Genomic DNA, 27,951 nt, shown 5'->3' with positions numbered 1-27,951 from the left:
TTGCTTTGCTTTACATAGAATGGCAATGGATTGCATTTGACGTCTCTTATGACGTTATCTATTGAAACCTGTATTAAGCGGACACTACAGCATTCCCCGAGGGTGTCCGCTTAATACAGGTTTCACTGTTTTGGCGCCAGTCATTTTCGGTGAATCAAGTGACTATACCCCCTGGAGATCGATGTACCAACGTATAGTGGCCACAGCCATGAATATTTACTTACTAATTGGATTACGTTATATCAGGATCGAGGGTTATATTCCTCTTAAGTTAGAAACAGTTTTTTTTTACCATTTGAAAAATTGGATTATTTTGAAGCGTGTTTCAACAATGAGAGAGCCTGCTTGCTAGCTACATAAAGCAGACAGAATATTCAAATACACTGCAGAGTTTTGAACAATGAACAATTCCGTCAACGGAAACGTTTTTATCCGCTCAATAGATAAATGCATTTTATCCCTTCAGAAACCACTTGAAGTAGGTCAACTAATTTAGACACAAAATGGCAGACCGCGAATGTTGTAATCGCTCAAAAAATCTCCTGCAGATCACTGCACCCTACCATTAGACCTTACAGTGAAGTCCCGATTTTTTAAACTTATTGGCTCTAGAACGGTGAATATTCAAGGCATGCTAATATGTCCCATATTGATTATAAAATTGTAACCGTAATTACCTTGATGAAAGAACAAATACTGTACAGTACGTGCAACGATGAAAATAGAACAGTAAAATGATAATTTTAAATTGTATACCCTCACAGCAGCGCTCAATGCCATCACGTTCGCAGAAAAGATTGTTTTTGTGGCGATGTGTGAATATGTTTTTTTATATTTTTGGCAAGTTGATCTCGATTTTTCTTCAACAAGCATCGTGTTCGAACATTTTTTCTTTATGCTCCTCAGTATCCTCGTTTTCCTCGTATTGTCATTATTGCTACCATTATCGTTTAAATAATTGTTATAAATTACGATTGCTGTATTGCTAGCAAACCAACTCACGCTAAACATTATTATCCTGGAAATATCCAATACCCTGCCATTATCTTGAAAGTATCGCTTGGGATGTGTGTATGTTGGGGAGGAGGGGGTGGGGGAATGGAAAGAGACGGGGTCCTTCGTCGAACAATTTGAATGGGTGTAGTTGAGGCTTTGAACTTGAACCCTGAGGAGGAGCATACCCCAACATTTTTACAGATATTTCTTCACTCACAAACCTAAGCGACACTGTGACTTCTATGAGTGAAAATGTTGGCTTTTCGTCTTGAATACACTCTAGGAGAGACCGAAATCTGCAAACCCCTAAACGAGGCGACGAGCGTCCCCGTCAAGTCCCCGGGTCCCCTGGGGGAGTATTCCAATTATTTAAACAGTGCACCCGAAAGAAAGGCCATTACGAGCTTGTGTTTATCTGCAAAACAGCTGTTAATCATAACAATTACCCCCAGGATAAAGCTAACTGTTAATGTTACTAAAAGAAAATTAAAACCATGGGTTGATTCATTTCCATTCCTTTAAAGCTTCAAGCCGAACTTAATTGCTAAAAAGACCGATTATAGTTCTCTTTCGAGATTTGTATCATCTTGATAACACCAGAAATCTTCCCCATAAATTGCACAAACATATTCAAAATTGTTTTACTTTTTTAACTCAAAAATGTGATGTGATCATATAATCTGATAGTTCTACTGACTCGTCGTGTATTCTGACAATGTATTTTTGATCGAAATAGCATTTGCAACCTATTGAAAAGGTCAGTTACCTTAAAGTACTGTAGCACTTGAAAGTTATACACTAGATTCGGCGCTTCGCCAGTCGTCAACAGCGACGCACACGAGTCTTAATTCAGGAACAACAATTTATTCATATTTTCATGAATATACGAAATTGCAAAAAAGAAAAAAGAAAGAGGCTGGAGATATAGGCGTCAACGAAACTCGAAATAAAGGTAAAAACCGTCTAAAACTGCTCGACAAGACGGATAGTACTGTGTGCAATTTCTCACTTAGTGTTCCAAGATTTTCGACAAATATAAACATTTGTAAAATTTGCGGTCAACACGGTTACCAGGCGTTTCGCCAAGGGCATCTTTTCACCAACTCTTTTGCCACTCTTTTGCCCACAAGTCCTCCTGCTTTTAAGAGTGCGTATGAACTCTGCATTTTGAATTTTAAATATTCACACCGTAGGAAAAGAATGGTTTAATAAATAAACAAAATGGCGTACAGATTAACAGCTGGTTTCCTTGATGCCATTTAAATTCATATTTAGACTAAATAATTGTTCAAGAAACAACACCGACTCTTTTTCTCCTTCCAATGTGTTTTTGGAGGTCTCCGAGTTGCTGATGATATTAGTGTACTCGTTTTCTGCAAGAGGCTTATCAGAGTTTTGTACTGAAGAAAGCATGCCATCGGAGAGAGGCTGTTCGTGATAATTTCCATTGATTTCCACTAAAGAGGATATTGACTGTTTATCACCGCTTTCCGTATTATCAGAAACATCGGCTAAAATCATAAACATCCCCTTGCCATCAAAACTCTCTTTTCTGCCTGGGGATAACATATCTTCTTGAAGATTTTCCACGATCGTACTGTCGAGTTCCTTTCCTGAATAGAAAGATGGGTCTAGCTCGTCAGACAATGGCCTTGTGATTTTGCTAATTGTTTGACAGTCCTCTTTTGTATCGCAGCTCCCTGGCGGAAGCACGGTCCCCAACCGCCGTGTTTTAGTTTTCGCAACCTCTTGTTGATTTCCAGCATCGATGATGGACTCTTCACTCAGTTTTGCCAGCTTTGACTGTGATGGCAGAAATAAACTGCCATTTGGCAGCACGTCAAACTGATTTGCTTTTAATGAGTTTCTCTTTCTTTTAAGGTCTGCCCCATCTCCATATTGTGCAAGAACGTTTTCTTTGGCACAAAATGATACATGGTCATTGCAATTCGAAGGTCTTCTGTTGGTATACGCCTGGCGTAACAAACCATGATTATTTTCTCTAATTTCATAGTGGTTTGAACTTTCACTTCTCGATCGGCTTATTTTTCTCCATACAGTGGAAATCGAATCGCTCAAGGTGCTGAATTTTTTATACCAATTCTCATCATCTAATTCATCATCCCATATTCCATGCCTTTTTCTTGTAAATATTTCCTTAAATCCCTTTTTAAAATCTTTACTGAATGCCCAATAAATAATTGGATTAAAAATACTATTCGTGTATGTGAACATTCGGCATATAATGCCTGCAGTGTTGGAGTATTCACTTTGATGCCCGTCACCAAAATCTGACCAGAGCCAAAATATCTCATTTGGCAACCTACAAGTGGCAAAAACAATGACCACCGTGACGAACATTTTTGTTGCTCGGATATTTTGATCTCTGGCGAGGACATCGTGCCTTTGCCCAATGGTTTCACGGCTTGCTTTTCGATGATCACGAGATATGTCCAAACGACCACTGTTGACGTTGCTATTGGTAGCAGTAGCTTCAATTTGAAGGCTTATTTTTCTTGGGTGGCCCGTGTATTTGCCCTTGTCACAAGTGGGGTTGTCAAATCTATTGGAACTTCCATACAAGTTAAGTAAAGTAAGAGAATAAATAACGCTCATGAAAGCTAATGGGATCCCATACTGAACAATGAAAAGGAATAACGTGTAAGCTTGCCTATAGGAAAATGCTGGCCATGTTTCCTCGCATTTTTGGCCTTGGATCGATGGTGTCAAGTCTAAGTGGTACACGTAGGGGATAACAACTAAGAGGCCCATCAGATGAGTTAATGCAATGGAAAATTTCACCTGTCGCGAGGTGAGACGTTGCTTGAATGGGTGCATAATCACTCTGTAGCGATCAAAAGAAATCATTGCCAAGGTAAGCGATGCTGCTGTAGCAGAGAGCGTCGCGAGAGGGAACAACGTCTTACAAAGAGCGCGTCCAAATGGCCATATGTACTCGTTTTCTTCTAACGCAAGATCAAATGGGATGCTTGTTATAGGAACGATGAGGTCGCAAATCGCCAGGTTGAGAATAAGTAGATATGACGACATCCGCATACGCCTTGTCCTACAGACAATGAGCACAACCATGAAGTTTCCAATGAGACACAGCAGAAGTATTATCGAGTAAAAGGTGATCTTGAAGATCTTAAAAGAGAGGGATTCCTTGAAACTTGGCTCCGTTGAACTTGTATTGCCTTCCATTTAGAAAACTTTCTTTTTCGTCAAACTCCTTGAGTTGTCGCGCCAGCCGTGCAGGGACAATGCAAAATGTTCCGAGTAGTGGTGATATCACGTGTAGTGGGTGCAAAAATGTCAGCGTTGATCGTTTCTTTAGTATATGCTTACAGGCGAAGAAAGCGTGGAATGTTTTGTGTTGTTGATTATAGATCTTCCCAGAGCGGGGGCCGTAAAACTCTTCATTTTGTTGAGTGGACAATCCCCACCAAAGCAAATCCGTTTCACAGGAACTGAGATACTTCAACGCAAAGCCGAGGAAATGACTTTCTATGACTAAGTATAACGTACGTATACCTCAGAGTAAGAATTAGTCTGATAATAGATTTTATCTTGACAGTGATACTCATTTATATAATACGGCTGTATCGTATCAGTTACGCGTAGATTCCATGATCCAGATGTGATCGAACTGTTGTGATTTGTCCTCTAAAGATATGTTTAGATATTTGTCCACAGCTTGACTCCTACGGTAATAGACGAAAAAAATGTGTATGAAGCGGTACTTTATTGTTAGCGCCTACATACAACTGAGAACTGCTTTCGGTAGAAACCATTTCGACGAATTTGCTATAAGTTACAGTTTGTAGGAACTAATACGACCGGTAAATATCATAGTGCATGTAGAGCTTTGTGAATAAGAGGTTAAAGGGGGTGATGTTTTGATAGGTGCAAGGCATATTTTCGTTAGCTGTCCACATACATAAGTGCTTCTTGAGTTTTCGCCCTAAAATAAGCTAAGTGGCTTGTCTAATAAAGTATTGTTCACGCGAACTGTTGTATTTTTTATTTGACGCATGTAAATCGCACCGTTTAAAGCTGTCATATATGTTTGGTCTACGGATGTGGGTGCTACAAAAGGGGTGCTCGTGATACGGTTCTTTTAAAGTTTTGCATACATTCAAAACTTCAATTTGTTTTGGCGGCTTTAAAAGAAGTTAAGAGGTAATTGCATAAAGAAAAACAAATAACACACTATCCAAATCGGATTTAAATTGATAACAGAACAGGTTATTTTCTCGTTTTGTAGTCACGTCTCATGAGGACAATCACACGAAAAATTTCTATAAATAATAAACTAAATACAAATTTGCAGTTTGGTCTCTCAATAAGTACTGTACTCTATTTATATATCTGTACCTTTTCCTGTCACCAAAATAATCCGTTACAAGCATTTACTGAAGTGAAGCCCACGGTTATCCGAGTTCTACTATTTCAATATTGATATTTTCAGTTGGTATGCTAACAGCATTTTTTTTATGCAAAGGAAGCTTTTTACTTTTTCGTTTTGAAACGTGGAAAAATAAAGGAGGATCCCAGTTTGAACTTTCAAAAGAAAAATGGCACCGGTCAGGATGATCAATCTTGATCTGTTTTTAGTTGCCCCTTGCAAAGTGGATTTCTTGTGTTAAAATCAAAGTGAGTTCAAGCATGTGGTGAAAATGAACCAGAATTTTTTACGAGTACGAGTAACACAGGGGACGCAAGGTTTTGCCAGGGACCGAGATACCTTTCTAGAAAGTCATCCTTTAAAATAGCAGTTTTTTAATTTTATAATATTATATGAGAAAATGATAACACACCAATTCAACTAGAAACCTATCGTGATATATCAAAACTCAGCAGCTCGCATGATCCAACAGCACACTCATTTTGCGTTTCTCTAGTGAAACAGTAGGCACATTCTGATCTTTCATTTGCGCACTTGGAGAAATATAATACCAAACTTAAGCAACTGGAGAAATATTTAGATACTTGATCGCTGCTAAGTACTGCTGCGGCACTGGCATCACCTCCGCCACCATACCCAACACCCACACTGACACTTCAGCAATACTACTGCCAATAATGTCACCATCATTAGGCAACATGCCATGACCACCACTGTTAACATCAACAAAACCGGCTCCAAAGTGTCAATTGACTCCCTCATGTCTTGAAAGTCTGATTCATAGACACGATCACTTCAATACTACTGTCAGTAATGTCACCATCAGTTAGTCAACATGCCATCACCACCACTGTTAACATCAACAACACCAGCCCCAAAGTGTCAATTTACTCCCTCAACAACCACACTGACACGATCACTTCAGCAATTCTACTACCAATAATGTCACCATCATTAGGCAACATGCCATGACCACCACTGTTAACATCAACAACACCAGCCCCAAAGTGTCAATTTGCTCTCTCAACAACCACACTGACACGATCACTTCAGCAATTCTACTACCAATAATGTCACCATCATTAGGCAACATGCCATGACCACCACTGTTAACATCAACAACACCAGCCCCAAAGTGTCAATTTACTCTCTCAACAACCACACTGACACGATCACTTCAGCAATTCTACTACCAATAATGTCACCATCATTAGTCAACATGCCATCACCACCACTGTTAACATCAACAACACCAGCCCCAAAGTGTCAATTTACTCTCTCAACAACCACACTGACACGATCACTTCAGCAATTCTACTACCAATAATGTCACCATCATTAGGCAACATGCCATGACCACCACTGTTTTAAACATCAACAACACCAGCCCCAAAGTGTCAGTTTACTCCCTCATGCCTTGAAAAACAACCCCATCAAAGTACCAGGAGCCCTCAACAGGGAGCGAGCATCTCCCATACTATGTCACGGCGTTTTCACGGTCAGGTATTTTTTTTAGATACATTTTTGAGCCCTTTTTTCTCCCGAAAATGGAAACGTAAGATATGAAAAAGGAAAGCCAAAAGTTATTCAAAGGTCAAAAATACATTTTTTAGGTCTCTTTTGTAGGTTTTGCTAACTGTTTTGTAGAGCTTAAAAGTTATTCTAAATGACCTTGCCGCCTAGTTACATGATCTTGTAAACTGAGGAAAGGTTACGTAATCACTACCAGCATGATCATCCGCCAGATGGTGGTCCGGCCCGGCCAGGGTCTGGATCTAGCCATGATCACCTCCACCTCCACACCGCTGCACAAACTTCGTGATCACCACCATTACTCTCACACTATCCGAAATCATCATAATCATAATCATACTCGTCATCATCATCATCATCATCATTTGGGGACAAGCCGGTCAATTTAATGGGTCGAATTTTTTCCCTGTTCTAAGTATAACAATATCCTTCGTGTAATCTTAAGTGGCGAATGTGGTGCATTTTCCTAGTTTTCGTGATTAATGGTCACACTGCCTGTTTTTGCTTCTGTTATAAAACCATGACGTAAATTACGTTCCAGATCTATAATGTGAAGTTACTTTAACTCTGAAAGTAAAAATTTTAGGTACAGGAAAACTCCTTTTTGGGGGTTATTTTAACTCCTCAATATCTGGGGTGATTTTTGCACCTGAAAAATTACTCTCCTTTTTGGAGTTAAAATAACTCCACTGTAAGGAGTAAATTAGCCCCTCTAAAGGAGTTATTATAAGTCCTTGAAAATTACTGTAGGTTAACTATTCCAGCTTGACGAGTTTGCTCGTCACAAAAACCGTTGACCAAGACAGTGGTAAATATACCTTTTTTGCCAATTTCCCGGTTCAGTGAAAGCAAAAGAGAATAATCGTAAGGCTGTGGCTAAGCTCGTTGAAGACTGAAGATAAGCCTCTCAAGTTTGTCCAATCAAATGAGAGAGCTATCGAGTAGTCATTTCCTTTGGACAAGAAGATTTAGAAGCTTGATTGGTGTGATATCAAACAACTGTATTGAAAAACCGTCCAAGTCGATGTAGAAAATCTGTTAAAAACATCAAATTTCTCTTTGTTTATTTCTAAGACAAACTGCACCGTGTAAAGGTATTCAGATAGAGACTTTTTGTGTATTAAGTCAGAGGGTAGGACTAACAAGTCTTAAGAGATCTTTGAGATTCAGGAATGACATGGTAAAATGTCTTGTCATTGCATCTCTTGTCACTACCACCCACACACTCCATACCGGTCTTTCTGCGATTTTTTGTGATGGGTACATTGAATGGCTGAAACATCATTGCGTGTCGATGTCCTTTCCGATATTTTTATATATTCATATTTTTTAATTTTATCGATGATACTTCATGTTCCTGTCAGACTATTAAGCAGTAGAAGCATTTGGTTTATGCAGTGCTCGTTTTCTTGGAGAGCTAGGGCGTTTAAATGCTTCTGACGTTTAGTATAAATTTCTTGCCTATTTTTTAATCTATAACTCTACATCTGGTACAGGCGTAGGTGCGATAACATGTTTCTAACAGATACTAAACTTCAAAGTAGAAACAGAACCTCTCCACATACAAATTGTTGTATGTCTTAGACAAGAATTTAGTTTCTGACAGCTTGAATGATCAGATGACTGACTCGGAATTCGAAGATTTCGTCACAGACACCACTGAATCAGCATCTTCAAATGAGAGCAAATCACTGCATCGACCTTAAATACTTTGATGATATAACAAGCCCGGAATTCGATCTGAAAATGTTTTGTATGGCAGCTAGGAAAAAGAAATAGACCGGCATATGGAAGTTTGTTCTCTGATAACCAAAAACCAGGGCTTTTACCCGATTGGTGTTATCGCCAGTAAAAAGCTGACGAGCATCAAATTGGATATCCTGTTTTCAGGCACGCTCGATAATGGATTTGAATGCCTCACCATTTTCCTCGAATTCTTGCAGTAACGAATATGGAACCAATGTGACGGAAAATCTCAATAATTTTTCTCTGCAAGCCACAAATGGGCTGTCGGAGGACTTCAGATTATTGAAAATTGTCTGTGACTGCATTATTTTGTTGGGCAGTTCTTTCGGGAACAGTCTCGTCATTTACATCATTGCAAGCAACGTTCGTATGCGAACACCGTCGAACATTTTAATTCTGAACCTCGCTGTGTGTGATTTCATGACACCTGTGGTCAGCCTTCCCTTTGACTTTATTCTTCAAGAGTATAATTACGTCTGGACGTTTGGTACAGCAACATGCAAAATTCTTTGGCCCTTAACGTCCATGACTTCCACTTCAGCTGCTTTGACATTGGCGGCGATCTCCTTGGATCGTTATCGTACGATAATGCACCCGTTCAAGTCTCGACTTACAATGGTTAAAATCAAATTCATCATTGCGGGAATCTATACATTTTCTCTGCTAATGGTCACGCCGTATTCGTATATGCTAGATGTAGATTGTCACAAGTGCCACGAAAAGTGGCCTGACATCTTTTACAAGAAATATTACACATTGGCCCTTTGCATGGTACGATATTTTCTTCCTCTGTTTTTCATGATGGTGATGTACGCTTTGGCTCTAAAAAATCTGTACACGAGTACAGATAAAACGAGGTCTGGTAAAACGCAGAAAGAAAAGGCAGCCGTCAATAACAGCCAAATGGTGAAGGAGGCGACTTCTCCAGAACCTTTGAGAAAGGTTTCGTCTACTGTTCGTCTAGTACGAAAGTTATCATCGACTGTGAGACGAGGAACGAACGAAGCAAACAAACAGGCGACCAAAATGTTCATCGTGGTAGTGGTGGTTTTTATTATTTGCATGTTCCCTAATCAAGCTCTATGGTTATGGGCGGATTTTAGTTCCAGTGCAGGAGAGATCAAATGGTTTTCACAGGCTATTGTTATTTGTTGGCTTTTTACCTACTCGAACAGCGTGTGTAATCCTGTTATCTACGTAGCGTTCAGCCGCGATTTCAGGAGAGGCTTCAAACGGGTTCTGAGGAGATTGTTCTGCTTCCGTCGCCACAAGCTAAGAAGTGGTTCAAACGCGCATTTAGTGGCTAAACTAACCTCAGAGTTGAAAGGAGCTGCCTTGAACACGGAAGGAAGAAAGAGGAAGAAACCAGAGGTCAAGCAACCACAGGTTTACCTTTTATAAATAGCCTTTAAAAGGCGTCTTAATGAAATTTCGAAAAACTATGACCAAGCTTCCATTTGGAGGTGCTTGTCGTTATCCTCACCTTGAAGAAATGCGTGTGCAAACATTGCGGTCTCAGTAGTTAAGTTCACTTTACCCTGATACAACTACAACCCCGGACAGGTTTTCATTTTAATGTTCAAAAAGGATGGTTTTCCCTTTTTCATAATACCCCCATCCCCCCAAACAGTTTCGAGCACTAACACTTTAACTAGCTTTGTTCAATATTGGGCCAGGGGCGTGGAGAAGGAGGAAAAAAAGAGGTACTAAATAGTAACAGTCTTCCCAACACTTTTACGATGATTGTAGTTTCCTGGAGATTTGAGAAGCTAACTATGATTAGTACCCAGTTAGGGTATGATCCAGCATGCCAGAGAGGGGAATTTAGGATCAATCGTTTTTGTGAACTGTATTTTACTTGTTCATTCTTTACTTCCGCATTTTCAAAATCTTTGAGATTTGAACAGATACGGGAATGATAGAAGGGATTTAGTCCTTTAGCGTACTTGTTATAGAGCCTTCCCAGTTGTAGATCTGGTAAAAAGAGTTTCCTCATTCTGAAAATAATTGGCAAGGATTTGTTGCCCGAGGCCTTTCCATTTTCAGACAACGATTACAATAACCCTGCAATCTTCAGTCGGCAATACTGTAATTATCTTAGGCTATAAGCATGCAGAGAAATAAAATGTCCTATTTTAATGGTCATATGTCTCTGCGGAATCGTTGCATTGATATCAAAGATAACAGCTGTGAATTTCAAAGTCTCTTGAAAAAGTAATTCTTTTCTTTCACGTGTGTCGTCCGTTAAATGACTGAAGCTGAACCGGTGTCGGGGTTTTCTATTCCCTGTGCTTGGGTATTAGAGAATATTGCGTCGTCATACAGTAAATCCTGTATTAAGCGGAAGGTGTCCGCTAAATAGCAGCTTGTTACACTAAATATTTGACTGCCAGCAGATCTTCTTCACTCAGTCGAGCCGAGTCGACGCTCGGCTGGACTGGACAGAAGGAAAAGGCCCAGAAGGGAACTGGAGAGACGTGGTCTTCTTCCCAGTTTCCCCTCGGCTGGTCAATAAAATATTATGAGATGTGGTCCTGCTTGTGACCAGTGATTTCATTAACTATTTTAGCCCTAATATCCACTCACAAATTCTCCAAACTGATTTCCATGCATTACCTTAAAAAAAATTAGTTGAGAGAATTTGATAAAAGATCAATTGTCAAAGCTTTTTCCCCTGGGTGATGATTTTATTAACTCCCATAAGCTTTTCTCTTGATTATGTAGTGATATCGTTGTGAGAACATTGATGTTTTTACTATACCATTGGGACTTGACGGGTTAAGCGTTATGAAATTGCTGAAAATGAACGGTACAAAGCATCTTCTTGGATCAAAATTAAAATACAGAAGAATCCCGATTTCTCGAATACTCAAGTTTTTCGACACTCCGAATAATTCGAAACCTAAACTAACTTCCCTTTACCAACCAACACTGTAATTTTACCCCCGAACTTTCGATTTCCTCGATAATTCGAACTAGTTCGCACTTCCAAAAAAGGCTTGAAAAATCGGGTCCTACTGTACTACGAAGGGCTCGGCCAATGCCAATATTCTCCACCTCCGCCTCCCCCGACCCCTCCCCCCCCCCCCACGTCGGGGCCCTCCCTTCGTATTCCTCTCACAAACACACGATTTTGCGCTCGAGTGGGACAAAGGTGATAGGCGATTAGAGAAGGATAAATCGCGACAATGGCGGAATATCATAAAGCTAAGATGTAACTGCCGCAATTGAACCCAGAACTGATCAGTCAAGTTGAATATTGATATAGAGCTTTGGAAGTAGTATTGCGTGCAATGGGTAGTTGGGCAGATGCTCTAATCTGTTTGCTTTTCTTCAGATTAGTATTAAGTGGGTAATCCCATACCGCTTTTGAAAAATATTGCTAACAATGCATCTATGGCAAATTCATTCCCCTTTATTTTGTTGCGTAACTTACAGAAAGCGGAAAGCAATCTCTTAGATGTAAGGAATACTTTTGAGGAAGTAAAATATTGTTAGCCTGACAGTCTATATTAGTACCAGGCTTTAGACCAGGAAGTTTAATCGCGAAGTCTTTGAAAACTGGGTTGGGAGGTCCGGTTGCTGCAAAAAAATCGTCAGCTAGTTAGCTGCCAATAATCTCTAACATCCTGTTTGAGTGAACTGTTTTTATAGAGTAAATTAATATGGCACTAAAAGGATTAGAAAGCAATATTGACCACTAATTTGTTTACATTACGAGATGACATTTCAAGAAAGAACTGTGGAGTTTATGCGTAAATTTACAAATAAATTTCTTTATTATAATAATAATGTTGTATTATTGTTATTGTTATTATTATTTCTATCCATGCTAACCAAACCTCATTTAATACGGGATATCTAATTAAACTGTTAGACAAATTTTGCGCAAATCTGCATTGGATGATCCCTTATTCTTGTTCACTCTTGGGGGGTTAGAATAACAATGAGACCACGCGACAGGTACGTTTAATTAGATGCCAAACCGGTTATATATCAATAGGAGGTTTCGTCCAAAAGAGAGTGTAAAGAAAAGATCCAGCGACGAATCGCTGACTGCAATTGTAATTAGTATGGGCTCACCAAATCAGCCAGTTGCGGGCTTCTCTCAGTGTGAAATGCGCTGAACGTGATCCCTCACGGCTTTGCTGAAAGTGCTATTAAAAGCATGACGAAGAGAAACGGTACTGTTATTGGAGTCAGTAATGAAAGTTTTGCGTTGGAAGGAATTGTTCAAGACGAAGCATTGGGCGATTTTAGAACCACAAAAATATTTTTCTATTTTGCCATCTTATCTGCCAGTACCTTAGGCAACGGAATGGTTGCGGCTATTATCATTAGGAAAATGCGCACGGCTTCACACTTTCTAATCCTCAACTTGGCCATTTGTGATCTGTTAACACCGCTGATAAGTATTGTGTTTGATTTTGTCCTTGAGGAGAACAATTACGTATGGCTGTATGGCCACGTCATGTGCAAACTATTGTGGCCAACACAGACATACTTTAATGGTGCCTCTTCGCTTACGCTCGCGGCGATTTCCTTGGACCGTTATCGACTCATTATGCATCCATTTAAGACACGCTTATCGAGGAAACAAGTTGGCTTGATGATTTGTATCGTTCATGTTTTTTCTTTCGTGGCCGTGAGCCCTTATGTATATGTCCTGACTCTCCAAGGAGGTTCTTGCACAGAACTTTGGCCCGGTTTCACTTACAGACAAGCTTACAGCCTCTTCCTGTGTCTCTCACAATACGTTCTCCCTTTAACATTTATGGGTATTGTGTACGGGCTTGCAATTCGTGCCCTCTACAACGCCTCAGCAAGAGTGCGTGGCAGTTCAATCAAAGAAAAGGCTCATCAGCAAGAAGTGACTTCGAAAAAGCCTCAATGCAAACATTCATGCAAGATCTCTAAAACAGGAACCATTGCAAGAAGAATCAGTCATATACCAAGCATATGGAGTAGTCCAAATGCAAAAGCCATGAAAATGTTTATCATTATAGTAATTGTGTTTGCAATTTTCATGTTTCCTAATCAAGTTGTTTGGCTATGGGCGGACTTTGGTGGCAGAAACAAAACGTCGACTTTTCGGAAAATTTCCATCGTGTGCTGGTTGTTTACCTACACTAACTGTGTAGTTAATCCTGTTATTCTAGGTGTCCTCAGTAAAGATTTTCGAGAGGGATTTAAGGTGATTTTTAAGAGTATCTTGATCTGTTTCGATACATCATCCAAGGCAAAAGAAACCAAAAAGGAGTTCAGAAAACAAAGTAATAGCTGTACCAAAACTGCATCGATGCTACTGTCAGACGGCGAATGTCATGCAATGAAGCTCAAAGAATACAACCCATATCCCGATGGTCATCAACAACAGACCAGTTTACCTTATGGCGCAAACCAACCCTTAATATCCTCATATACTGCGATCGAATCTCAATCCAGGGGCTTTGATTTGCATCGATCTGCAGGAACATTTAAGAGCTTAACTCCAGAAAACAATTTGCAGGTAAAAAGACGGGATTTCGATTACGCGCATGTTTCAGCGATTCCTGACGAGAATTTGGCAATTTTACCTTACACACTTTCCTATGAACATTTGGAAGCAGCCTTCAACAGTTCGCCCGAGACCGACTGTTAACCAATATGCAAGAAACCTTAGAACATAGTATTCACCAAAATCGGAATTTCTCAGAAAAGGTCCTCTAAAGCCCAGTAAGCTGTGCACAGTAATTTTATATATATATTGACTTTCAATACATTATTTTAAATTAAGGAATGTAATTTTCGTTTTCCACGCTATTAACCGCGCCGTTTGACATAAGACTCCATGCTGGCTTAAAAAAGGAATGCCATTGTCTTATAAAGTTTTCTTTTCTATGCTTGCTTGGGTGAACGCTTTTTAGAAGAAATTTGTACTACCAAGAGTCGTTTGATCTAAAAAATGGGAGGTGTCAGTGTTCCAGTCAAAGTTGAACACAAAGTTTGAGTCCATTCTCTCTTGAGAAAGGCTTGCGCCTGAAATCTCATGTTAGCTTTTGAAGTTTTTTTTTACAGCCATGCATAGTGACCTTATCAAATTAATTGAAAAAACCAAATGTGTTTCTCATCCCCCACTGTTGCTGCTCTGCAGCACAGTTCCCCCAAACTGACCCCATCATTTATTTGACATAAGACCCACACTGCGGAGAAAAATGGCCATACTCAACTTTCTTTTTCGAAAGAGACATAACCAATCTTTGATTGTTAATTATGAAATGCGCTACTTGGAGTGCAGTGGTTGATTTATGCAATAGTTGACTGTTAAGTGCGAGCAGTCTCTTGCGCCCGCGCGCGCATTCGCAAGAACCTTTGAGAAGTGTCTGAGTCAGACGCCTAACGCCCTGTTCGCACTACCACAAGAAATAGAGTTTGGAGTTTGCAAAACAAGAGAAAAATTTGTAATCACCAATTTTTTGTTTTTGTAACCTTGTTCGCATCTGAGACACGAGAAATTTTTCATTTTACCAGAAACGTCAATTACAGGCACTTTAATTGGCCATGTTGTCAACATAAAGGAGTTCACGCTCATAGTTGCATCATGGGTAATCAGGGCAAGATGGCGGGAAATTAGAAGATTTGTATTAGAATTCAAAGCCAGCTAATTTTTCCTGAATTCATATATTTGATGCTTTCTGTTTGAAAAGAGTAATTTACGAGTTCAAAGAAACAATACACTAAATCTGGAGTGCAAAGAAGTCCGTGATCAATTTTTATAAAACCTTGATTCTCCCATACTTTTTCTGTAATTCGACAGAATCAAAATTTATTTTAAACTTAATCATCTTTCGAGGAACCGGGCGTAAAATTGTATTCCACGAATATGCTGCAAAGCTAATCAATCCAGTAAATCCGTGACGTGGAATCCAGCATCTAAGACTGTCTTGGATTCCTTTACATGGAGCGAATCCAGAATTGAATCCGTTTAACATTTTGTTTTAAAATCCCGAATCCTGGCCTTCGATCAAATAAGGCAAATCCCGAATCCTCTTGTAAAACCTTGCGGGGACTGGCCCTCTTTCATGTCTGAATAGGATAAATCTGGAAAATTGCAGCACAGGTTTGACGGGATGTCATGAATATCCGCCAATCCGGCGAAGAAGGGAATTTTTGAGGCAAACCTACGCTGACGTCTGTCTCGTCTCGCGGAACGTGACAGTGGCGGAGGAACAGAATGATCTGAGAGGCGGCTTGTTTCCCAAGCCATGCTTTCTTAGTGTTGTTGTATCCGTTACAGCGAGTCCAAAATTTTTCTATGACTTGGTGCTTCACACACCTTTAAAATTGCTATAATTATTTTACAAATTTTGCTTTTTTAATGGCGGGATTCCGGAAATAAAATACATCCTATCAAGAGTTTAAGTTAATTAGCCAAGAAAATTGATCCGCAAACCCAGTGTTGAATTTATAGGGTGGCAAGGTCACTTTAGACAGACTTTGATCAAACGGCTTGGGAAAAGTCCGTGATTCGTGCTTAGTAGATATCACACAAAAATGGTTGTCAACAACTCTACAATTCAAGACGAAACAACAATGAGCTTGGAGACAACGGAGTTTAGAATCATAAGAATGACATTGTACGTGTTAATTTTATTTCTAAGCTGTATCGGGAACAGTTTAGTTGCAGTTGTTATTATCAAAGCTAGAGGAATGCGGACATCGTCAAACGTGCTAATCCTGAGTCTTGCTGTATGTGATTTCTTGACTCCAGTTCTCAGTATTCCGTTTGATATGGCTTATGAGGAACAAAACTACACTTGGCCCTTTGGAAAGGCAATGTGTAAAGCTCTTTGGCCTTTGCAAACGGCCTCTTCGACGTCTTCCAGTCTTATTCTGGCGGCAATCAGTTTGGACAGATTCAGGACTCTTGTAAAACCCTTAGGCTGGTACATCTCCATGGGCAAATTGGTTGTTTGTGTGCTGTCAATTAACGCCGTTTCTATCTTTATATCCATCCCTTATTTTATCGTTTTGAAATACAGTGCCTCTGAGAGATCGTGCCACGAGAGCTGGCCAGGTGAAGACTACAAACATGCTTACACCATATTTCTATTTTTGTGTCAGTATGCTCTACCTTTGCTAACCATGTCTACAGTGTACATACTTGTTTACATCAACTTACGTTCCAATCTGGTTAGGCTGTTTTCTATGGATGCCGAACGTGGAAGACGCGCTTTTAGCAGAGAATCGACTAGAAGCACAGATAGCAGGGATTTTCGACGAAGGGAACAGAACATTCGTTTGGCAAAAATGTTTGTTATTGTTGTCGTGGTGTTTGCAATCAGCATGTTTCCAAATCAAGTTCTTTGGTTTTGGATCGACTTTGGAAATGGTCGAGACCATCATCTTTTTCATTACATATCTGTTGTATGTCGTCTTTGCACCTACGCAAACAGTGTTTTGAACCCGTTTATTTACGCCTTAAAGAGCAAAGAGTTTAGATCTGGGTTTGCAAAGATTGGCCGCGCAACGGTAATGAAGCCACTGAGGAAAATCAGCACCGATGGCAGAAAATTTGTGCGAAAATTAAGTGGAAATGTTTTGGAAAGACAACGCCCTATTCCAGTTGAGATGAAATCTTCAGCTGCCGCAATCGCTTTCAATGAAAACTTTGGAGAATTCCAGCACAATTCACATGCAGAAGAGTGCGGTGATATAAAGCCGAGACAGCTTGAGGAAAAGAATGACCGGACTAATGTGACGCAGCCGCTCAGAAAATTGAGCAACGAAACTAGAAAATATGTGCGCAAATTTAGTGGTACTGTCTCTCCGGATAGTCAAATACCCATGTCTGTTCAGAGGAAATCTTCAGCTGGCTTATTTAAATCCAGTGAGAATGAAAACGCTGGAGCATTTCAATTCAGTTGCCAAGCGGAAGTGTCTGACAAAACGAAGGGCAATGATGACGGGTCGATTTTGGCTCCCCGTCGTCGAAAATTTTCATGTTACGGAGTCAGTTACGGTAAGGAGCAAAAAGACTTGTCTATGAAGCGACGGCCAGATGACCCGAGCCAAGAAATGACTGAAAACAAAGCAAGTAAGAGTAGCAATGAGGTTAAATTTATGAAGAACAAAGCAACCGAAAAGATTAATATTACCGTTGACATGTATACAGACAGAGTGGAAAAATGACCTGTTGATATTGACGACGGATTTTAGAAGTTTTAATGCGAATTTTGCCCATAAAAGTTAAGAAGCTTAACATGCAAAATAATTACACTTTACTGTTTTAAGTTGGGTTCTCTTTCAGAGCTCTTGGCACAAAGCTGCTTATAGTCTATTTGTACAAAGATTCTTTCCCACTTAAATTTCCAGTGGTCGCGTGATCGCGTGATGTTTAGGGCGATCGCATACTATCGCAAAGAAAAATCAATCTTCTAAATCGCAAAAACTGTTATCTTTAAAATTGTAAAAAAGAACAGTTATCGTTTTTCACTGTTTCACAAATACTTTTTGATAACGTCCACAGAAGACGGTCAAAGGTGCCTCTTGCTTTTCGGCTTAGAGTTTTGACAGACAGACATTTATGAAACTTAATCATAACTGCATTATATGATAAAGCAGAGTTCTCTTGAGAAGTTTTTGTAAACAAGTTGTTATGGTTGATATATACAGATATACCTGTATTCTGTGAAGACATACAAACCCCTAGTTTAAGTCTGATAGAACTACAGCAACGTTTCCAAGGGGGCCGCGGACAAAAATATTTCCTCGAAAGATAATTAACACCATTTTTTCTAAGGACATATGCAACAGCGATTTAAGAAGGTTATTTTGTGTAAGAACGAAGAACACAAGAGTCTAGCCTAAAAAGTTAATCTGATAGTCTTAGTTTAAGTACGACGTATTCAGATCACGAATTGATGCTTCAAGTAACTCTACAAACATTTATGATCATGATGTTGAAGACTTCGTTAAACAGGTTTTTTTTTCTTTGAAGGAACTTTGTTTTCATTTTCAGTTTTAGCTAGTTTTCGTTCAACAAGAACAGCAACTTCATTGTAACGATGTTACCTCATGTCTTCCAGAAGGAATTTGGATTAAACCCACATATCTTATAAAACGGGGTACAATGATGTGCGAAGTGCTGCACGCAGTTGACGATGGATAATCAAATGGCAGAACATAGACTAAATTGGGTACTTTTTCAAGGTAACAAAATGGTAATTATCTCTTTTTCATCATCATCCATCACCATCTTCATGTTTTGGCGAGCGTCGAACGGGACGATTCTTTACACGAGAGACGGAATGAAATGCCTGGTACTCTTTTCTTTTTAGCCTCTGGATGTGATGGGTAAATTAAAATGATTCTCTGCATTACTTTTTCGCAATGTATCATTTCATTTGTTTTGTTTTGTTTCGTTTCGTGTTGTGCTTCTTGTTCTTGTTTTTTTTTTTGTTGTTGTTGTTGTTTTTGAAAAAAGAACAACGTTTGACTCTGAAAACGTTTGAGGTAATCGTTGCGGTACTGCCCGAGGAACTATAACTCGACGTTAGCACACGGAGCTCGAGGAGTTTGAAACCCCATTCGGTGCGAAAACTTGATTTTTCGAACACTTTTAAATTCGGCAGTGTCTGTCGAGCTGAGCTCGAATTTATACGGATCATCCGTATTATAAACACACGCGCCTGCCCTTTGCGCATGAAGATCAGGGTGGTAGCCAGCCCTTTTTTGCCTTTTACGCCGAAATTGTACAGAGGGCATTTTAGGAGCCACTTAACTACCTTGCTACTTAGTATTTGTATAATGGGGACCAATTCCATAAAAAGAAATCAAACAAGGAGAAAACTGTTTACTAGATATTATTTGAGAGCGAATACTCCAAAATTACGAGTTTTTAACCTATATGACTCCAGCAGGTAATCACAGTAAACAGAGGGGACGGCTTAGACGTATCAACTAGGAAAAAAAACATAATCGCGTTCAGCGACAGATTTTCTTAGTGAACTACGCGCCAATTATGCATGCCCTTTACCTCGAGAGACATTGGTTCTTGTATAGTAGGTGCAACTTCACACCCTGTTAAAATTCCCTTACATAAGCTCACTTTGAACCAAAGTTTTGTTAAGAGCTTTAAGGCAGCTACAGCTGTATACCCCTGAAGACGGCTACTTAAATTAATTTCCTGCTCTTTATAGCTCCAATTCATGGATCAACAAAGTTGACAAGTCAGGTTTTGCGAGCGAACGACTTGTTTTATTTTTCCATCTAGGCTACGAGGAAGGCAATCGCTGCAACGAAATAAAATGATTGTTTTGGGAAGGCATGCAAAAGAAGAAGTTCAAAGCGCATTACGTCTTCAATGTAGCCATTTTCAGCAGGAAACCATGACAAATACTTTCTATACCGAAAACTACGTTATAAGTCGTTTGTGGTCAACTAATAAAAGTAATATTGCTACTTCAGATGCGTTTGCGCTCTTAAGAAGCCAGAAAAATTTTAATTATTTGTCCGATTTTAAGCCGTTTCAACTTATGATTACTTAGTCATTTAAATTTTTTCACGTCTCTGAAATTTGTATATCGGCTATATGACTGGGCTTATCCCCGTCTTTTAAGTAGCTTATTTCATGTGATGTCTTCCTCTGACTCGTCATTAAATCCCGTAGAGGCACAGCTGAAAAGGTATTTTTGTCACGAGCGCCAGTTCACCTTGGAATTTCCCGCGGAAGAACAAGTACGAAATGTTAAAATAGGTTTGTATCAAACACAGCTTTCTCGCAGCATGAATGTTCCAGCTTAAACCTTGTACAGCAAAATGGACGGTCGTTTGAATGAATTGTCATAGGGTTTTATTGACAGACTCAACGTAATGTAAGAAACCCGTTTTGAATATAAGGGGGAAAAAACGAACATTTGAGTGGTCACACCGCAGATATGTTTTTAATACTTTATTTAAAGCTAAGTCTGTAGAGTTTTTTTATTATTGTTTGCTTCTCTGTGTTGTTTTGTTTTTTGTTTGTTTGTTCATTTTTTTTTTTTAAGTTTGGAAGATTTAGATAAAATTGTCACTACACTAAACGTCACAATCATTCAAACTCAGTGCATAGGGTGGTGGTGATAGAGTCGCTTGCGCTGGTCATGAATAACAGTGTCTCACTGTCAAAAAGAACTTGTGAACTTTAATTTGTTTTTGTCGGTCGGCGTTTCTTCCGTTTAAGCAAGTTTATGTGAGTATTAAAAATGTTCTCACCCAATCAATTTTTATGATTTTATGCCGCGTGGTTTGTTTTTCACCATAAGTTCGGTTGGTCATCAAACATCAACATCCCCGTTGACCGCGGCCAGAACCCGCCTACAGAGTGCGAAGGTGGATTTATGACAAAATGAGCAGGCTTCCATTTCATGTTTGTTTTTATGTCAAAGATTTAATCACAAAAAGTATACATTAGCTTAAATGGCACGACCCATTCAGAGATTTAACCGGAACGAGCGGAAATGTTTCGAAAACATTAACAGATCAGTTTGCCAAATTTGTTTAAAAAAATGCATTGTTTTTTCTGAGTTGGTCCCACCCATAAGAAGTTCTGAGAAGCTCTAAACCGATGAAAAATAAGTCGACAAACTCGCTTATTTTTTGACCAGAAACAAATTTCACGTTAATAGGGCCTTATCTAATTCCAGATCCTCCCCTCCCAACCATCAGTTTTCTGAAGGGGTTACATGTTGGGTTTGCTAATGGCATCAATTACCAGGAAAGAGGTTTTTCTGAAGGGTGTTGTTATCCGAAATAACAATGCCACAATTCCGGAAGGTTGCAGACTTTTCGGAAGGTTGAAACTTCTGGCTTTTAAAAGAGCTGATCATTAAGGGGGAGGGGTGAATACTTAAAGGAACATATTCTCACTGAAAAACGGCTACAGAACAATTTAAGTTTTTAATTACTGTGCCAAGCTTAGACCGGGAAATGAATAAAGCTTGCCTTTTCCACACTTATACAGCATAAAATTAAAACCAAAGCTTGCTACTCAACAAAAATATAATTTTATATATTTTAAAAAAATTAAATTACAGAAGCAACCTGCAGAAACTAATGACATCAACTGTTCGCTTTCATTTATTTAAACTTTTTTAAACAGATCGAGCCAATGGCCCTTGTTCTGAAACTCAATTTCATTTGTAGTCAGCAGTCAGTTTCTCGAAGTTCTTTAATAAACCAAGACGACCTGTCTCTCAAAATGGCCTTTAACTCTGGAAATGATATATCGTTAAAAGGTTTCACCTTTTCAAGGTTTGTACATGACGTATGTAGATTGATAACGGCTTCCCTACCTTTTGGTGCCTCAGAGTCCATAAGAAGACAAGTATCGCTCTGACAGGGAGTAGATCCTTTATTGGATTTTACGTGCAAGCCCTTAAAGTCACCTATTTCATAACATGAAAATTTCCGACGTGGAACGTAATTAAAAGGTTTTTGACGCTCAAATTCAAGCGTTATCTCTCTACTGTCTGTATCTCTGATCCTTTCCGCCGATTGCCAACTGAGTTTGAATGTTTCCGAGTAATCGCCAGACATGGGAGATATGTCTTCAGTAGCGAGCGATGTCGTATGAACCAGGGATCGTTGATTATCCAAGACATTAACGTTAGCGCTCACCTTGCGCACAAATCTTCTAGTCTCGGCGCTTATTTTTCTCAGCGGTTTCACTACAGTAGAATGACCAATCTTCGCAAATCCAGATCTGAATTCTCGGCTTTTTAACGCATATATAAACGGATTTAGGACGCTGTTGGCATAAGTGCAAAGCCGACAAACTACAGAGATGTAGTGGAAATATGTACTCTCCCCTCCCTTACCAAAGTCATGCCAGAACCACAAAACTTGATTCGGAAACATGCTTATTGCGAAGACTACCACGACGATAACAAACATCTTTGCCAAGCGAATGTTCTGCTCTTTTCTTTTAAATTCCACGCTATCCTTGCTCAAATGCGTCCGTCTTCTAGACTTTTGACATCTCCTAGAATTCATAGAGAAGAGTCTAGCCAGATTGGAACGTAAACTCCTATGAATAAGCACATATGCTATAGACATTGTGATCAGTGGCAATGCATACTGACACAAAAAAAGGAAAACGGTATAAACTTGTCTGTAACGTACAGCTGGCCAGCTTTCATTGCAGGATTTTTTCGCTGGATTGTACTCTAGAGCGATAAAATAAGGAATGCATAAGCATATTGAAAAAGCGTGAACTGTTAATACGAGCAAAACATTAGTTCCCAAGGAAGACTGAGGGAGGAAAGGTTTCACAAGGGTTCTGTATCTGTCCAAGCTGATAGCTGCAAGAATAAGGCTCGATGAAGTCGAGAATACTGTTTGTAAGGGCCACAGAAGTTTGCATACTGTTCTTCCAAACGGCCAAATGTTTCTGAGTTCTTCGAGAGCTAAATCAAATGGTATACTTATAATTGGTGTGAGGAAGTCACATGCCGCTAAATTCAGGATCAGTAGATTAGATGAAGTCCGCAAATTTCTTGCTCTTATAATAACAACGGCGACTAAAATGTTTCCAACACAACTAAGGACCAAGATAAGGAGGTATAATATTATCTTTGAGATTCTGAACTCCATATTTTCCAAACTCGCTTTTTCTTCTTGGTAAGAGCCATTATTCGGCATCATTCAGTACTGCTCCCCGACTGCTCTTGCTGTGTGGTAACTATATCTATCCCAGCCGTGTTTAATTTGAAAAGCAGTCGTGAGCTGCCTACTGACGCCCGCAGTAAAACGACGATGTAAATGTCCACATTTCTTATCTGTTCAAACAATGGCCTGGTTAGTCACTCACAATTTTTTTCGACGGCGCTGTTTCATAAAGCAACGCCAGTTACATATATCTCCCAGCTTTCGCAATGAAACTGAAGTCGACAACACTGAATTCAATGACTGGTAGTTAAAATATGATAAGTCAGATTCGCCTCGCGCTATCAAGATCATCTAAATCCTATCTGATCTCCGAGAGCTCTTCCTTCGTTGAATGCCATTGAACTCCCTGCCCAATGGCATCATTATTAACGAACGCAGAACCTGCGGTTTCTATTGTGAAACATAACATGGACAGTGATTTCATATAATAATAAATAAACAATGCTTTTAATAACTTTTGAAAACAAATATCTGATAAACCCGGGGGCTACACAGCAAAGTTTAATACGGGGAGGCTCCGCGGTGAGGTCAAACCCTTTATTCTTTTATATACCATCATAATATTGTGTACCATTTTTGACAAAAAGGTATTCCTTTCGTATACGTTTCATTGACAAACGGTACCCCTTTCATATACTTGGTTTAGAACATTGCATCCCTTTTAACTGCTGTAAATGAGCTTTCTTTCAAATATGAAAAAATCCGCTAAACTAAAAAAATTTTCTCCCGTCTTTTACAGCCATAAGGTTCTGCTGTAGCCCTTTTTGGGTCATTTAACAGACCGAAATCAAAGAGTTCCCTACTCTTTCGTATGCTTCAACAAATGAGATCCCAGCCCTTTCATATAACTGAAGCATGAAGAAGGTACCTCTTCCGATTTCGGGCGGAGTCTTCTGGTAGATCCCATTGTAGAGAGTATACCCCCCGGATCTTAAAAAGCGTTCCTAAAGTTTACATTTTAGAAAAACTCGACATTGACAGCAACACAGGAAGCATCCGTCTCTCAACGAACGGTTTTTCTTGCTTAATGGTACTGTAGGCTGCCAAGCTTAATGTTCTTGACCTTTGCAGTTAGCACAGTGGGGTAAACGTTTACCCTTTTTGTTTATTTAGCAATCAAGTAATGAGTATATCTTTTGATTGCAAAATCATCAGGTTAACGCCACCGCAAGATGAAAGAATTCCGCCCCCGATGGTATAGATTACTTAATAGATGACGGGATTCCATTGGCAGTTTTTCGTAGAGAAAATTATAGGGCGTGTACTATTTGATCGCATTCCGGAATAAGAATAGAATATTGGAATAAACTCTAAAAATCACTCATATGATCGGCGTTTGGTGCATTGCAAATATCTAATCTAGAAATCCGCTTTAAGTGGCCCAAAAAGCAAGTTACATAAGATTTGAAACAAATTAAAAATTTGGGGTCTTTTTATTCCGGAATGCGATCAATCGAATGCGCCTTATAGCGCTATAACGCAAAAAAAAATTAAAATCTAGTTTTCTCGAACATCAAAGCGCAGGAGCACCTGACTTTGACAAATACGCCAAACACCTAGCAAGCATAACGTGACTTGTGGTTTGATTGCGTGGAGGGGATTAATTTTTTTGAGGAGCTCATTCCAATTCATTATAATTTTAAGTGTCTTGGAACTGTTCACGTAATGAATCAATCACTGCCGTAACTTTTTACCATTTTGAGTGGGATCCCTGTACTGTGAGAGTTTCCTAGGCGAAGGTGTTCCTCTTCGAACACAGCAAAGATCATGAGAGGCCCTGTTTCTGACCACGCCAAGTCATACAGACAGATGTAGGCGCTGGTGGCCTTTCCAAACTCAAAAGTTTATCATGTACGTACTTTTATTACAGCCCACCATTACGCTGAAAAGATCCTTTAACTTCAATGACCTGTCATTAACCTGCGTCATTTTCCCTCTTAGAAAATACCCCCCCAATTAAACCTTGCCTGACACTGCCCATTCCTTCTCCCCGGCTTTGACCCTTTATAAGGCTGAGTGGCTAACTGCCCAAGACGCGAACACTTAGAGCCAGTCCGGGCAATGTTAGTTTTAGAAAGAGACCGACTGTGTAGTGCCTGTTCTGAAGTAGGATGTCAGTTGGTTGCATTGGGGCAGAATTTTTTATGCGGTGCTACTATGTCGGAAAAGATTGGCCGGGTGAGGTAAGATGAAGTAAAACTAAAACACCTCTTTGTAAACATTTTTTCTTTCCCAGTTACTTCATGAAAAAGAAAACATGAATAATTAAAGATCAAATGGAAATGTTTGTTTTATACGGTGCAAATAATGTAGGCTTCAATCGATAAGCATCAAAGGATAATGTATGCTACAGATGTAAATCATTAGCGGGAGACTTAAAAACCTCAGTGACGATATATAAATAGGCAGTCTTATGATAATAAACAAGTAACTAAAGGTAAACTACAGGTCATGATCTAAAAAAAATGGACATTAGAGGTCTATAAATCAATTCGTGGACACATGTGAATCAGTTCATGAGGAACTCTAACACTTGTATACTGAAGACATAACACAGCTGCCATAGGTGGCGACCATAACCTTATCCTTCTTCATGTGCAGACGGAATTATACCGCCGCTAATAACGGATGGGTTTTTTTGTTTTGTTTTGGATCGGTATACAGGAGGAAAATTTCGTTTGCGACAAAAAGTTATTGACTGCCTTATAGTTTCCTTAAAGTCATCATTACTTAGTGCAGTCAGTTTCAAATTGGGCTCCGCTTAACTGATTTTCCCAATCACCATGTACGTTTTCAAAATTGCATATGTATGTCAGGTCTATCTACACGGCGTTATACTCAGCAACTCGTTTCTGCAAGTTCCTCGAGTTTTTCGTACAAACTGGGAGTAACTGAGATTGATAGATCGATAGAAAAGTCATTAATTGTACAAATTAGTTCTGACGTTTTGTAATGCATGTTATAATTGCTAAGAGGTGGTTCAAGAGTTTCTTTACCATTAGTGAAAGTGTCTGAGCACCTCTGAGCAGGTGCAGTTACGCCAGAAGACTGCTGAGGCAGAACAGCGGGACGTTGACCGGCATCTGAAATGCTCCTGCTTATTTTGCGCACAATTTTTCTTGTTTCCGAGCTTATCTTTCGCAAGGGATGCATACTTGCTCGGCCAATCCTCGCAAAGCCGGATCTAAACTCTTTGCTTTTTAAGGCGTAGATAAAAGGGTTTAAGACACTGTTTGCGTAAGTGCAAAGACGGCACACAACAGAGACGTAATGGAAAAGCTCGTTGCTTTTGCCATGGCCGAAGTCGATCCAAATCCAAAGAACTTGATTTGGAAACATGCTTATAGCGAATACCACCACGACAATAGTAAACATTTTTGCCAAGCGAATGTTCTGTTCTTTTCTTTGATTTTCCACACTGTCCCTTATTAAAGTCGATTCTTCAGACGATCTACAAACATTGCGAGGTCTTTGAGGATCAGTTTCCATTGATAGAAGGCCCATAAGGTTTGAGCGTAAGCTGCGATAAATAAGCCTGTACGCTATGGCCATGGTTATTAAAGGTAAAACGTACCCGCATAGACACAATATCACCGTATATGCTTGTCCATTGTGCATATTCGACCAATTCTCGTCGCAAGAACGTTTTGATTTGTCATAGTCCAGGGCAATACTATAAGGAACACACAAGCCGATAGAAAACACGTGCATAGCAAATAAGCAGAGAAGAACTTGACGAAAAGTGGTGCGCCTTGCAAATGGGGTCACTAGGGTCCTGAACCTATCCACACTGACGGCTGCAAGAGTAAGAGATGACGACGTAGAACTCGCCGTTTGGAACGGCCACAGAACCTTGCACATCGCATGACCAAACGGCCAGACGTAATTTTTCTCCTCCAGGGCAAAATCGAACGGAATAGCCAAAGCTGGAGGGATGAAATCACACAAAGCAAGGTTCAAGATTAGTAACTTTGAGGGAGTCCGCATGTCTCGAGCTCCAATGATGACGATTATAACCAAGCTGTTACCAATGCAGCTTAGTATCCAGATTAAACAGTACAGAGTAATCTTGGCTGTTCGGAATTCTGACCGTTCCAGATTGGTTGATTCGGGCGAAAAGTACGTATCATTCGCTGCCATTTTCATCAATCGATGACACGTTAACGCTAGCGCAGTGAAGCGTTTGATTAGCCAAAATTAAAAAACAAATGATGAGAAAAACAACTGGCGGTAAAAGGGCAAGATATTGCTCTTCACCATCAAACTATTTTTATCACACTTCAGCTGTGGGATTCCATCATATACCGCCCCTATTCAGATATGGACTATAAAACTTCGAGTTTTCCTTAAGAACAGCAAAATTCATCAGTTATCAGGTTCTCGTCTGCGCATCAGTGGGCAAAGGTATTCAAAGTCATTCAGGGTTTCCCCACGGCTGCGAGTGCCGCCATAGTTCCTTCAGTAGCAAGAGAGGCTGGAATTTTTTTTCCACAACCCAGAACGAAAAAGAAACTGCCAGCATTCATCTGAGGATCGTTTTCAAAAATCACACAGCTCATTTGTCAAATTGTTACTGAGTT

The 27,951-nt window shown here is 39.6% G+C and overlaps 6 protein-coding genes across 6 annotated transcripts; 3 read left to right on the top strand and 3 right to left on the bottom strand.

Annotated features, from left to right (window-relative positions):
* Positions 1-2,005: 2,005 nt before the first annotated feature.
* LOC140923160 (uncharacterized) lies at positions 2,006-4,581 on the bottom strand. Its single transcript, XM_073373235.1, has one exon. It carries the CDS (start codon positions 4,198-4,200, stop codon positions 2,230-2,232), a length of 1,971 nt encoding a protein of 656 aa, XP_073229336.1. The 5' UTR covers positions 4,201-4,581; the 3' UTR covers positions 2,006-2,229.
* Positions 4,582-8,471: 3,890 nt separating this feature from the next.
* On the top strand, positions 8,472-11,191 carry LOC140922971 (neuropeptide FF receptor 1-like). Its single transcript, XM_073373018.1, has one exon. The coding sequence runs from the start codon at positions 8,840-8,842 to the stop codon at positions 10,082-10,084; it is 1,245 nt and encodes a 414-aa protein (XP_073229119.1). The 5' UTR covers positions 8,472-8,839; the 3' UTR covers positions 10,085-11,191.
* Positions 11,192-12,792: 1,601 nt separating this feature from the next.
* Positions 12,793-14,624, top strand: LOC140923178 (galanin receptor type 1-like). Its single transcript, XM_073373257.1, has one exon. It carries the CDS (start codon positions 12,852-12,854, stop codon positions 14,322-14,324), a length of 1,473 nt encoding a protein of 490 aa, XP_073229358.1. The 5' UTR covers positions 12,793-12,851; the 3' UTR covers positions 14,325-14,624.
* A 1,399-nt stretch (positions 14,625-16,023) lies between these two features.
* On the top strand, positions 16,024-19,014 carry LOC140923159 (neuropeptide Y receptor type 2-like). The gene is made up of 2 exons (XM_073373234.1): positions 16,024-17,759; positions 18,751-19,014. Exons 1-2 carry the CDS (start codon positions 16,217-16,219, stop codon positions 18,831-18,833), a joined length of 1,626 nt encoding a protein of 541 aa, XP_073229335.1. The 5' UTR covers positions 16,024-16,216; the 3' UTR covers positions 18,834-19,014.
* A 2,739-nt stretch (positions 19,015-21,753) lies between these two features.
* Positions 21,754-23,788, bottom strand: LOC140923208 (galanin receptor type 1-like). Its single transcript, XM_073373288.1, has one exon. It carries the CDS (start codon positions 23,345-23,347, stop codon positions 21,848-21,850), a length of 1,500 nt encoding a protein of 499 aa, XP_073229389.1. The 5' UTR covers positions 23,348-23,788; the 3' UTR covers positions 21,754-21,847.
* A 1,665-nt stretch (positions 23,789-25,453) lies between these two features.
* Positions 25,454-27,703, bottom strand: LOC140923302 (galanin receptor type 1-like). The gene has a single exon (XM_073373396.1). The coding sequence runs from the start codon at positions 27,515-27,517 to the stop codon at positions 26,210-26,212; it is 1,308 nt and encodes a 435-aa protein (XP_073229497.1). The 5' UTR covers positions 27,518-27,703; the 3' UTR covers positions 25,454-26,209.
* Positions 27,704-27,951: the final 248 nt, after the last annotated feature.

This window comes from Porites lutea, chromosome 13, assembly GCF_958299795.1.
Source record: "Porites lutea chromosome 13, jaPorLute2.1, whole genome shotgun sequence".
NCBI classification, from domain to species: Eukaryota; Metazoa; Cnidaria; class Anthozoa; order Scleractinia; family Poritidae; genus Porites; species Porites lutea.
The sequence above is the reverse complement of the archived record's forward strand: the minus strand, read 5'-3'. Positions and strand labels throughout refer to the sequence as shown.